The sequence below is a fragment of the Phyllopteryx taeniolatus genome, chromosome 8 (genome assembly GCF_024500385.1).
Source record: "Phyllopteryx taeniolatus isolate TA_2022b chromosome 8, UOR_Ptae_1.2, whole genome shotgun sequence".
Classification (NCBI taxonomy): Eukaryota; Metazoa; Chordata; class Actinopteri; order Syngnathiformes; family Syngnathidae; genus Phyllopteryx; species Phyllopteryx taeniolatus.
Window position 1 is genome coordinate 16,456,750 of NC_084509.1, and position 12,518 is coordinate 16,469,267.

Genomic DNA, 12,518 nt, shown 5'->3' on the forward strand with positions numbered 1-12,518 from the left:
GGTTTTGTTTTTTTTTTGGAGAAAATAGTCCTACTTTTTTGGATAATAACAGCATTTTTCCTAGAATAAAAGGTGTTACATTATGAGAATAAAGCTGTATTTTTGAAATGGCTCACAGTTCTGAGGACCAGGGTCAATCCCCGGCCACGCCTGTGTGGAGTTTGCATGTTCTCCCCGTGCCTGCGTGCGTTTTTGTTTTGGCATTTAATGGTTGTTTGTTGGCACTGTTGGGGACTGGTTAGCGAGTCTGCCTCACAGTTCTGAGGACCAGGGTCAATCCCCGGCCACGCATGTGTGGAGTTTGCATGTTCTCCCCGTGCCTGCGTGGGTTTTCTTCGGGAACTCCGGTTTCCTCCCACATCCCAAAAACATGCATGGTAGGTTGAATGAAGACTCTAAATTGCTCATTGGTGTGAATGTGAGTGCGGATGGTTGTTTGTTTCTATGTGCCCTGCGATTGGCTGGCAACCGTTTCAGGGTGTACCCCGCCTCCTGCACGATGATAGCTGGGATAGACTCCAGCACGCCCGCGACCCTAGTGAGGAGAAGCGGCTCAGAGAATGAATGGATGGATGTTTTGGCATTTAGGGGTATTAAGTATGTTTATGTGGTGTTAGGATTGCGAGGAGGTCTGTGGAAAGGTTTCGCTCCTGTATGGGTTCCCAGGACCCAAAAAGTTTGAGAACCCCTACTGAAGTCAGTCAAGGTATTAAAGTTATCGACGTGCTAACCTCACCAGCCTGGGGAACGTGGCTTCGTAGAGCGTAGCGGGCCACGAGTTCCTACCCTGAATGATGGCCAGCAGGATGACAATGACAAAGAAGAAGAAGGTGATGTCGAAGACCACTCGGTAGAGCTCGTATTCATCGCCGGCCGGGTCCTCGATCTCGTCGCCAATGCCACCGCCAGCTCGCACGCCAACGTACATGTGGAATAGATAGCACTGCGGGCGAAGGAAAGGTAGCCAGAATCCTCACTATAAGAATGTATCGTTGTTCATCTATCCATGCCAACAATGTATAGTGACAGGCAGAACAATTAAATGCTCTTCTACTCGACACCCAAAGTCCAATGAACCTGTATTTCCACTTTTTGACATTCATACAACAGAATACCATAATTTCTCATGTATAATGCACATTGTTTTCCTCAAAGAATTGTCAAAAGTCAATAGTGGGCATTATACATAGGCATAGGGGAAAATGGAATAAAACGTTCACATTTTATAAATGTATGCTGCCATCTAGAGGTTATGAAAAACCTCCATCCATCCATTTTCTGAGCCGCTTCTCCTCACTAGGGTCGCGGGCGTGCTGGAGCCTATCCCAGCTGTCATCGGGCAGGAGGCGGGGTACACCCTGAACTGGTTGCCAGCCAATCGCAGGGCACATAGGAACAAACAACCATTCGCACTCACAGTCATGCCTACGGGCAATTTAGAGTCTCCAATTCATGCATGTTTTGGGGATGTGGGAGGAAACCGGAGTACCCGGAGAAAACCCACGCAGGCACGGGGAGAACATGCAAACTCCACACAGGCGGGGCCGGGGATTGAACCCGGGTCCTCAGAACTGTGAGGCTGACGCTCTAACCAGTCGTCCACCGTGCCGCGTTATGAAAAACCTGTACACTTTAATTCCAATATGCCATTGCCACCTAGAGGTTATGAAAAAGGTCTACACTTTCATTCTACTATGCCACCGCCACCTAGCAGTTTAAAAAAAGGTGTAGCCTACACTTTCATTCCGATATGAAAGGGGGAAGTTTACATACACAGGCAGAATTTGTGAACTATTGTTTTTTTGTTTTTTTAATACGACTGATGACTGAACAACAACCATCATTAATTTCTTTATGGTTAGGTTTTGTTTAATGCTAATGCTTTTCTGAAATGCTTGACAGTTTAATTTGAATACCATTAAAATAAAATTGAATCTGTTTAGCCTGGCCCTTCATGTTTTCTTTAAAGAATTTTACACATCTTACAAATTCTGCCTGGGTAATCAAACATATGAGCACAATTGTGTGTTTTCTCATTTAATAAATAAAAGTAGGGCTGTGAATTTCAAAATAAGAATAGGTAAATAAAAATAAAGTATTACATGTTCAAATAAACTGCTTAACTTCAGAATAATTCTTTGAAAAAAAATAACAAAATACAAATAATACTTGTTTTGATCATATGGGTAGAAGCAAAATTATGCATTGTAAAAATGCATTATACATAGGTGGAAGGGTTTTTCAGAATTTTGAGGTCAAATTTGGGGGTGCGTATTATACATGGGTCGCATTATACACAAGAAATTACAGTAACAGCTTAGTGTTTAACTGAACAGGCCCTGATTTAACACTAAGTAAACTGAGATGAGCTCATCATTATTTCAGTACAGTAATTATTTGTGCCATATTTGTTTGGTGGTGTGTTGTGAGGTTTTTCTAATGTAAAGTATGTGCCTTGGTTGAATAAAGTTTGTGCAGAAATGACATTTAGCGTGTTTGCTACGCACCGTCATCATGTCGTCACACTTCATGTCGGGCTCATCCTCGTCCTCGCTCTTGTTGTAGAACTTGCGGAAGAAGTTGAAAGCCACCACGGTGTAGAGGTACACCACCACGGCCAGTAGACCCACCGTCATCATCAGCTGTGGAGGACACAACAATTGCAAGTCTTCCACTGGCTTTTGTCATTGCTTTTTGTTGTTGTTTCTTTTCTCTCTGTCTGCCCCCTTTCAAATACAGGACTAACAGGTGTTAGTGCTATAGATCGCTATTGCTGTCTTTTGTTCTTGCTTTTTGTTGTCTCTCTTCAGTTTTTCTGTCCCCTTTTAAATGAAGCACCAGCAAGTGTTGTGTTTTGCTATTGCTTTTTTTGTTCCGTCTTTTTTTTTCTGTCACCTGTTTGCCGTTGTGGGTGACTGAGGACAGGATGGTGCGCAGGGTTTTGACGCCCATGGCGATGTCCAACAGGTGAGCAGCGAAGAAGAAGTTGTTGTAGTGTCCGAGCATAGACATGAGCATGTACCAGACCAGGTACAGGAAGGTCTAACAAAGAAAAGAAAGCATGTCAGAAACAGTGATATAATCTCTCTCTCTCTCTAATTATATGTGTATATATATAATTATTTTATTTGTTTTGCTTTTTATGTGATTATGTTTGATCAAATTAGATGCACAGGTTTTCTGAACTCACATTGTCAGTGAACACAACACCAAACTTCCAGATCTGGTACTTGATGTCTATGGAGGTTATCCTGCATAGAAGATGTAGGTGTAATTAATTGAGTAGATGTAGGTGTAAATAATTGTGTAGATTTTCAGTCATCCGGGTCATGGTAATCTGCAAAGTTTCAATTGAGGCAATGACTCTTCTTGTTTGTTTCAGCAAGTCATGTACAGTAGTTCAAGTCCAAGTCAAGTGGAGTCGCACGCCTACCAAGTTAAGGTCACCATTGAATCGAGTTCCACACCTGTGGCATCAAGAGCGCAAACATACCAGCTGAACACAGAGTTGTCAGGCTCTGGCTTTTTATCATGCGTCATGGCGCTGACATCCAGGGAGGCCAAGTCCATGCCCAGCAGCTCTGCGATCCTCTCTCTGCCGTAGATGTCGCCGTATTTATCCAACACCTACAAACAAAAATGTCCTTTCAGAGACAGTTCTTTGAATGAAAACAGACTTTCACCTGTGAGAAGAACTGAAGAACTTGCCTTCCTTTTCACAAATTTATCCCAGTAATTGTTGGGGAAGGATCTGTAGTCACAGAAAAATTTGTGATTACATGTCACACTTAACAATGTGAATAATAGTAAAACACAGAGCTTCCATAAGAAAATGTGTATTTTGTGTTACACTGCTGGAACTTTTTTTTTTTTTCCAAACACTTAAATACTATAATGATGTAACTAAACAAAGGTGGCTGAAACAAAGTAATACAAAAATGGTTTAAAAATAAGTAGATCAAACTATGTAAAAAGGTTTAGTAAACAACATTTAAAATAAATTACCTTGATCCAAACATTTAACCTTTTTATGTTACTCTGTTCCTACTCAATAGTCCAGGCTCTGTTGACTGTTAATTGATCTTGGTGATCCATTAGAGGTCACAGGTGCTTAGTTGGCTTATGCCTTGGGCCAGCTCTGGTAAAACATGGGCTCTTACGGAGTGTTGAGCACCAGTCTGTCCCACTGTCCCTTGATATCGTCGTCTTCAGGCTGCTCGGTCACATAGACGCCGTCGAACTCTAGCTTTCTGGCCAGCTCCTTTTCTCTCTTGAAGATAACCAGAGGAACCTGTAGGACGAGGGAAGCCAAGAAAAAACTTTTTGCATGATGCCCCACGAGAAAACAAATGGGTAAACTTTGGCAGTGGGGCCATAAATTTGCTACCTGGGCCTTAATTGAGGACTTACCCGACTTATTCCACCTCTTAATACAACCACTATCATGTTTCAATTATAGAAACCACTACTACTATTAAAAAAAAAAATATATATATATATATATATATATATATATATATATATATATATATATATATATATAAATAATATAAAAGCACAGCTTTGCCACGTACATCTGGAGCAGTTCAGAATCAATATTTGCCCAATAACGTGACAAACACAAAGATCATACTTACCAGACATGCTGATTAGTAAATGTACAGTAAGACCTTGACTTACGAGTGTATTTCGTAATTACTGACTGAGCTAGTAACTCAATTTACCTGTATCTTAAATTGTGAGTGAGACGCGAGATGTTGTGGGCAGATGTGGCATTTGACGGTGTAGCTGAACCTCACTTAATTCATACAATTTCATGCAACAAATATTAGAAGTTGGGTTGTATGTAGGTCAGTGCGTCTGATGGAGTTTAGGAGACGGCCCAACACTGGAAGCCAATCATTGCACCTTGAGGCAGTTGTAGCCGATGATACAGAGGAAGGAGATGATGGTGTGGATGATGCTGAGGAATGCCAACGCTGGCTCCATGTATCCAGTGCTCTCCTCCAGGAAGTAGTACAGGGGGCCTTCGTCTTCGTCGTCCTCTCCTCCATCTTCGAATCCAGATCCTTCCTCATCAGCACCTGAGCCTTCGAACAATACTGAAGCGCTTTCAAAAAGACCAGAACCTTCAAAATCCTCTTCGCCTGGCGGACTGTCGGAAACCTGGAGGGGTCGGATACAAGGCGATGCTGACATGGCCGTGGAATGATTTCATTGTAATCAAGTCAATTCAGTCGTATTATTTGTATTTATCTGTCCATTTTTTATAATAAAGTACCAACTAACAAAAATGTGATTGTGAAAGGCTTATTTTTTCCCCCAAGTCAGTCAAACTAAAAGCAAACCTTGTAGAAGAGCAGGATGAAGTTGAGGGCAAAAGCGATAAAGAGGGCCAAGAAGCGCAGATTGTAAAAGTTTCTAGAGAGGTAGTTCTGCAAGGAGATGATAGGAGAATTAGAGGACCAATGGCACTTTTTATTCCATGGATTTTTCCAGTTATTCTCAAAGTGTAGTATAAGCACAGTACCATTAGTTACTGGGGGTAATTACTTGTGGTGTGCAAAAATAATTATTGAATCAAAAAAATAAAATTTACGTTTAAAACATGCACTACAATGAAACATATTAGAATGAAGCTTGTACAGTAGCTATGCATAGTCTTTTTTAATCCAGTGCAATACATTTAGATTTTTTCGAGTTCATTCTTATTTTTTTTCATAACAGTTCAGTTCTATTTAACTTTTAAATACATTACATTTGCATTCAATCTTTAAGTACTGTTTGTTGTTAGTTGTCAACTGGTCCCACCCTGGGAGCCAGATTGTATATGGAAGTTTATATATATTATTCAACAAAATAGTCTTTGAAAACACAAGTAAGTCTTAAAAAAATACACATAACTGCACATGCAAACCACATTTCAGACAGCATTGTTGGAGAACAGCAAAATTGTACATAATAATTAAGGCCACTTACAGCAGTGATTTGCAACTACTGTACGGGAAGAGTTTATACTTTATAAAAAATAAAAAAAAAGCGACTGTATACCTGTAATAATATGCCTTTTGCTTGAATTAAAATAAACGACTTTATTCATGCATGCGATGTCACAATCATATCAGAGCTTTTAATTTAAAAGTGAAGGTAGAGAGGAGTAATTGGTTTATTATGTTCGTATCCCCATATGTTGCTATGCACTTTACTAAATGATAAGGCAAAGTAATTTATTGCAAACTATTTTCTGGACCCACAAGCTACACCTTACTAACCTCCGGGGATCACCACAGCCCAGTTTGAGAACAACTGATTGAGTGAAGTGCGGACGCTCACCATGAATTTAATCCTCTGGACCTCAAGCTCGTTCCACAGCTCAAAGCCTTCCTCAGCCGCTTTCCTCTCCTTCTTCACCTTGGTTTTCACCGGCTCATCAGGCTCCTCGGACACTTCCTCTTTGACCTCGGGCTCGGGCTCTGCCTTATCTGGCTTTTTTTCGTCGCTCTCAGTGCTGCAAATGCATCAAGTGAAGCGCTTTAAACTCCTTTAAGGACATGTCAACAGCGACACATGGAACTGCACGGCTCCATAGATGAAATAGAATATGAACTGAATAAGTACACCTTTTAATATAACATCATTGAGACATGCAAGCCACCCATAGTATTTACCTAGACTCTAAATATCCATCCATTTTCTTTACCGCTTCTCCTCACTAGGGTCGAGGGCTGCTGGAGCCTATCCCAGCTATCTTCGGGCGGCAGGCGGGGTACACCCTGAACCAGTTGCCAGCCAATCGCAGGGCACAAACAACCATTCGCATTCACATTCACACCTACGGGCAATTTAGAGTCTTAAATCAACCTTCCAAGCATTTTTTTGGGATGTGGGAGGAAACCGGAGTGCCCGGAGAAAACCCACCCAGGCACGGGGAGAACATGCAAACTCCACACAGGTGGGCTGGGATTTGAATCCCGGTCCCCAGAACTGTGAGGCAGATGTGCTAGCCAGTCGTCCACTGTTCCAGCGACTCTAAATATACAACACAAAATGGTAGTCACAGTCAGTCCACTACTTACTCAGCTTTCTCTGTTTCTGGAGCGGCCTCTTCTTCAGTTTCAACGATTTCTCCTCCTTCCTCTTCCTGTCCTTCACCAGCAGCAGTCAACTGTGGCAATAGATGCATATAATTAGTTACCTCATTATATGAATGCACCATAATCTGTAAATAGTGGCCAGACATTTACTTGCGCAACTGCAGATGGGGGTGGAGGGGATGTCAAAGTCTATTGGAACACTAGTCATTGTTAGACAGTGTGTTTAAGTAAGTTTCACTTTCAATGTAATCACAGTATGTAAGAATGGTATTTTATATCTTAAACCACTAAAAAAAAAATTTTTGGGGTGGCTTTGGATATGTAACTCTGGTGAGGAGGTTTTTGGGGTTTTCCGCATTATTATTACGTAGTCAACAGGTGGTTACAGAGGTTAATTTTACCTTCTGCCATATAGTGGAAGAGCATTTAATTGTTATGCCTGTCACTATATATGTCGCTGGCATAGACACTGTAGATAAACAAAGATACAGTGAACCCTGCCACAAAAAGTGAAAATCTGTGACTAATTGACATCCACCCAAAAAGGTTTGTAATTACCGATAGATGCCAAAGGTTGCCGGCAAAGCACTTTTTTTCTATAAGGCTTTTTCAAGGCTATATTGGCCTGACTAAATGAAGCTTATCCGTTCACCTTTTTGATATTTGACACGGCGAGTTTTTCAGCCAATAACAGAGGAAAGGTTCCCCCCAAAAATCCACAAATAGGCGATTTGTGAATGGCAAACCGCGACATGCAGGGGTTCACTGTACATTAGTTGTTTTTTTTGTAATATTTCGTGGGATACTTGATATACACCAATGTGCCACTGCACAATGGTTGGGAATCACTGTAATAGCGGTAAAGCCGCTATTTGAAATGGATGGATGCATGGTAATATTAAAGCTGCAGTTTGTAGCTTCTGTCGCCCCCGAGGCTGGAATTCTGCATTACAAAAACAGAGCCACCGCTTTGATATGACATAGGCTATGCCTTGTATCCACCGCCCCACCATGTGGTTGTAGAACGTTTTTATTCTGCTTTGAAGGACAGCCGTTAGGGAAAAAGATGGATTCTTCGGACAAAGTAATATTATCTGGTTGTTTTCTGCTACAGAAACGCAAAACAATATGTTTCATCATTTTCGGTGCGCCAGTATGGGAATGTCGCCACTCGACACGAAATATAAAATATTAAAAACTGAAAAATACAGCAAGATGTTGGAGGAGCTAGCAGGCAACATTGTGTTGTCTTATCTAGTAGTGGCTTGGGTGAAAATGACTTAACAAAAAAAAAGCTACGCACTGCAACTTTAATAGTTGTTCCGTCAACTTACCAGCTTCCTCTTAAGCAGCGGCGTGCCCTCAGGAGTGGGCGGTTCTTCCGGCGTCGTCTCCCCAAAGTCTCCAAGTCCCCCAGGAGTGTTGAAACCAGGCAGACGTCCACCTTCCCGTTCCTCGCCATCCTCCTCTTCCTCCTCGCCTCCCACTGCATCCAAATCAGCTGCTACGTCAGCATCTTGAACCTCTCTCGCTCCCAGCTCGGGTGGCAGGTCGCCGTGAACTTCGTCCTGCGTAGGGTCAGGCATGCTGGCAAGGATCTCAGTCACTGTCATCTTCTTGGCGCCCTCCACTAGGCCTCCGCCGAAGAGCACTTTCCAAATGAGCATGAAGAAGCCCTTGCAGATGCTGTAGACAAACATCAGGATGCCTATGAGGACCGTGTAGACGAATGTGGCCAGGCTTATCACCATCTCCTTCACCGTCATCTTCCGCAGTTTGCGGTAGCGCCGCCGCATATTACGGAAGGTGAACATGTTGAAGAAGTTCACCACGCTGGCGAGGAAGTCCACAAAGGCTGAGGTGGACTCCGGAGCTACCGCTCCGCCATTGCCTTCCTCCCCTTCACCGGCATCACCTTCCTTGGCCGCCTCCTCCTCCTCTTCCTCGTCGTCCTCCTCATCAGCACCGTCTCCCTCAGGCTCTGAGATGGAGGCGGCGATGTTCATTTCAAAGATGGTGTCCTCGCAGAAGTTGACAAAGAGCTCCATCTTCTCGCTCTCGCCACCCTCGTTGACCACGTCAAAGATGAACTGCCGCTTAGACTCGCGCACCTGTGGCATCTCCCACTGGTTGCGGTTGGCCTCGCTGATCTCAAAGTAGATGCGCTCGATCTTGCGGCTGGCACCCATGATCTCGATGCGGCCCAGGAAAGGGCGGAAGTAGTTGAGTACGCTCTCGGCCTGTTCCAGGAAGTTCTGCAGGCGCGTGTCGTGTGGCACATGCTCCGATAGGTTGGTGAGAAGGACAGCGATGTTGAAACCAATGTCCTTGGCAGGCTCCTGGAAGCGATCGGCAAACTCTTCAAAGTTGATCATCTCGTTCTCATCGGCTTCGGAGCAGGACAGGAGGAACTGGATTTCCGAGGGGGAGTACTGCTTCTGACTGTCCATGGCTTTTGAGAACTCCTTTTTGGAGATGAGCCCACGGGGGTCGGAGACGTAGTCGCGGAAGGCATCGGACGCCACAATGTCCTTCAACTTGAGGAACATATCGAAGAATTTGAGGATCATCTCCACGTTGCTGGAGGACTCCACCAGCATGTCCACCATCTGCTTGGCGATGGTGCCATTTACAACGTTGCCTGGAAGGCAAAGGAAGGAGGCGGGAGTGATGCCAACATAGTTTTTAAGCAGAGGTGGCAAAACTCTTCCCACTCTTTTTAAGACAGAACAGTGGCGTATTACCTTCCAGGAGAGACAGAAGCATCACCACCATGTCCTTCTGCAGATCCAACAGCTCCTTCAACAGTCCGATTTGACTTGAGTCCTGAAGAGGAGCCAAAACATGGAGAAGAACGAGTAGTAGAGAGAAAATATTCCTTTGAGATTCTCCTTTTAGGAATACACCAGGTCCTTAGAGAGGGGTTCTTAATTCAAAAATCAGTATGAAAGGTACAGCATTGAAGGACACTACCTCACAGGGGGGTCTACTCCAAAAATGATCATGGGTTTGCAGTTATTAGAAGGAAGAATACATATTCAAAACAGCAAAGTGCACACATGGAAGTAAGTAGGACAAACAGACGGACAGGCACTTGGAATTCTGACACCTCTCCATCTCCATTTTATCGTGAAATTTACCACAGCCTGAGAGCAAGGAAGACTCACACAGCACATGGAAATAGAAAGTGAACTTCAGCACTTCCTGAAGATCTCCACCAAGTCATAAAACAAAGGAAAAGCACAATATGTGGACAAAAGTACTGGGACTCATGGTCAGGACACCCATAGTCAGTGAAATGAAAGAACATCACTCTAATGGGAAGACCTTTGTAGTGTGTTTGTAGGCATTTTTGCCATGGGATCCAGGTCATGGATCTTGCTTTCTGTGCGCTCTGGAACAGAAAGGGAACTTCCCCAAAATATTCCCACATAGTTGGACTCCAGAGGTGGGAGACCTAAGTTACATGACTTAACTTGAGTCAGACTTGAGTCGCCAATTTTAGGACTTGCTTGGCTAAAACTTATCGAAGACTCGACTCCAATGGGTTGACTTTTGCTACAGTAACTTGGGACTTTGTGATGTCTTTGGAGGAATTAATTGAAAATGAGACTAAAAGTATATGTTCTGATTGTTAGTTTTACATGTCCCTGCTGAAAAGTCAAATAAGGGAAAGAAATTGATACATGTAAATGATGCAGAGGCAGTTAAAGTGTAACTGGCATGGAATGAAATGGAGTAGTATTGGAGATGTTTTAAATGGGATGGCATTGTTGGGGGTGGACAAAAGAGTCTTACGCCATTTTGTTGTCCCGGATCAGGATGCATCTATCAGGGATACAAAAAATGTTACCTATCAATTCATATTATTACAATACAATATCCGCCTCGTTGTACTTCAATTACAGTCCTTAGAGGCTAAATACTGCACTGTACTAGTCAAAGTGCAAATGTGATGTAAAATAAATATTAATACTGTACATACTGTATTAATAAATTGTTCTGAACCTTTTGAGTAAAGCAAATACTGGCAAAAAAAAAGTTATGCAACACATTTCACAGAACATCAATAACATTAGCTGGTTGTAGGAAGAGTTACACACACACCAGCGAAAGCAAGCACACAAACACTGGTCAGTTGAACACCAGCAGAGGCTTGGATTAGGATTATTATAGAATCGACAGTCCAAAAAAATTTAAATAAAATACTGAATGATTAAGTTTATTATTTAAGATTGTTACTCAATTTGACTTCAATATCAAGATGATACCAATGCGGAAACCAAAGCATTAAATTCTTCACTAAATTACACTGACAAGATCATCATCAATTATTGTGCATAAAGTACATATGGGGGTGTAGCAATATATATTTTTAAATTAACTTCTACAACAAATACTAAATATAAGCTACTGAAAAGGACAGTTATTTTAATCAAAACTTGATGTGTGTTTTTATGCATTTTACCAACATTTATTAAACTACAACGTCCCTGTAAGGGGCCACAACAAACTGGCAAAGAGCAAAAACGAGTAAAAACTAGTGATGAATGGGTGGGGGGACAACAGGTAATTAAACAAGATTCTAATAATTCAAATATATACATACTTTAATAATTAGTCATCTCATAAATAGTAATAATGCTGTGTACATTTTTGTGCAATGTGAGAGTATTTTCTTTCATAGATGATTAATAAGTCTGCCTGATTGCAGCACAAACACAAGTACAATGAAAAAAACCTGCCCCGCAATGTTTATAATTGATTATCTTAATAGTTTAAGCCACAGACTATGATCCTGAAACCCTTAAAAATCATTTTAAACTCATATTGCAACATTAGCCTTAAAAAGTAATATCTTACAGGTGATTTGATTTCAGCGTAACAAGAAAATAAACATGCGGTGAAGAGGCTCTGTAAACTCAGCGAACAACCCAGGCCGAGCTGCATCACTTCAATATACTTCATTGACACAGGTTACTACTTTCTTATTATACAGGGCTTGAACACCATCTTGTTAAATCTTAGCGAGTTAGCGAAAGAGCACGACAATATACCAGAAAGCCACTAAAAGGTGACTTTCAAAAATGGAGGATGGGTTAAAAAAGTTTTTCATTGTGAAGAAGTGAATGAGCAAATAGTGAACCACAAATAGGTGGGAGATTACTGTAGATCAGATATGTCCTACCTGAGCCAGCTTCATCATCATGTGAGCGAATACGTGCAGGAAGCCTACCACAGCGTCCCACAGCCTGCTGTGAGCCAAAGACTGCTGGTTGCCCGTACACGGACCCTGATGGACAAGACAGGTTTGAACTTGGAATTTTGACCTCCTGTAACCAGAGGTGGTAAAAGTACTCATACTCTATACTTAAGTAGACATAGTACTGATTCAACTCTGGTATAGTAAAAATGAATAAAGGA

General features: G+C 42.2%; 1 protein-coding gene across 4 annotated transcripts in view; it reads right to left on the reverse strand.

The window, feature by feature from the left end:
- Positions 1-12,518, reverse strand: part of ryr1b (ryanodine receptor 1b (skeletal)) — a 140,020-nt gene that overhangs the window by 2,891 nt on the left and 124,611 nt on the right. For 2 of the 4 annotated variants that reach the window (XM_061781083.1, XM_061781082.1), the window contains 15 exons: positions 12,283-12,387; positions 10,893-10,922; positions 9,839-9,920; positions 8,429-9,735; positions 7,077-7,165; positions 6,334-6,508; positions 5,349-5,435; positions 4,909-5,166; positions 4,161-4,291; positions 3,709-3,751; positions 3,494-3,627; positions 3,191-3,251; positions 2,896-3,042; positions 2,508-2,642; positions 787-943 (listed from right to left, as the gene is read on the reverse strand). In XM_061781083.1, the coding sequence (XP_061637067.1) occupies positions 787-943; positions 2,508-2,642; positions 2,896-3,042; positions 3,191-3,251; positions 3,494-3,627; positions 3,709-3,751; positions 4,161-4,291; positions 4,909-5,166; positions 5,349-5,435; positions 6,334-6,508; positions 7,077-7,165; positions 8,429-9,735; positions 9,839-9,920; positions 10,893-10,922; positions 12,283-12,387 (2,941 nt within the window). The remainder of the gene's footprint in view (positions 1-786; positions 944-2,507; positions 2,643-2,895; positions 3,043-3,190; positions 3,252-3,493; positions 3,628-3,708; positions 3,752-4,160; positions 4,292-4,908; positions 5,167-5,348; positions 5,436-6,333; positions 6,509-7,076; positions 7,166-8,428; positions 9,736-9,838; positions 9,921-10,892; positions 10,923-12,282; positions 12,388-12,518) is intronic. The other 2 variants (XM_061781085.1, XM_061781084.1) reach the window with 1 other exon arrangement.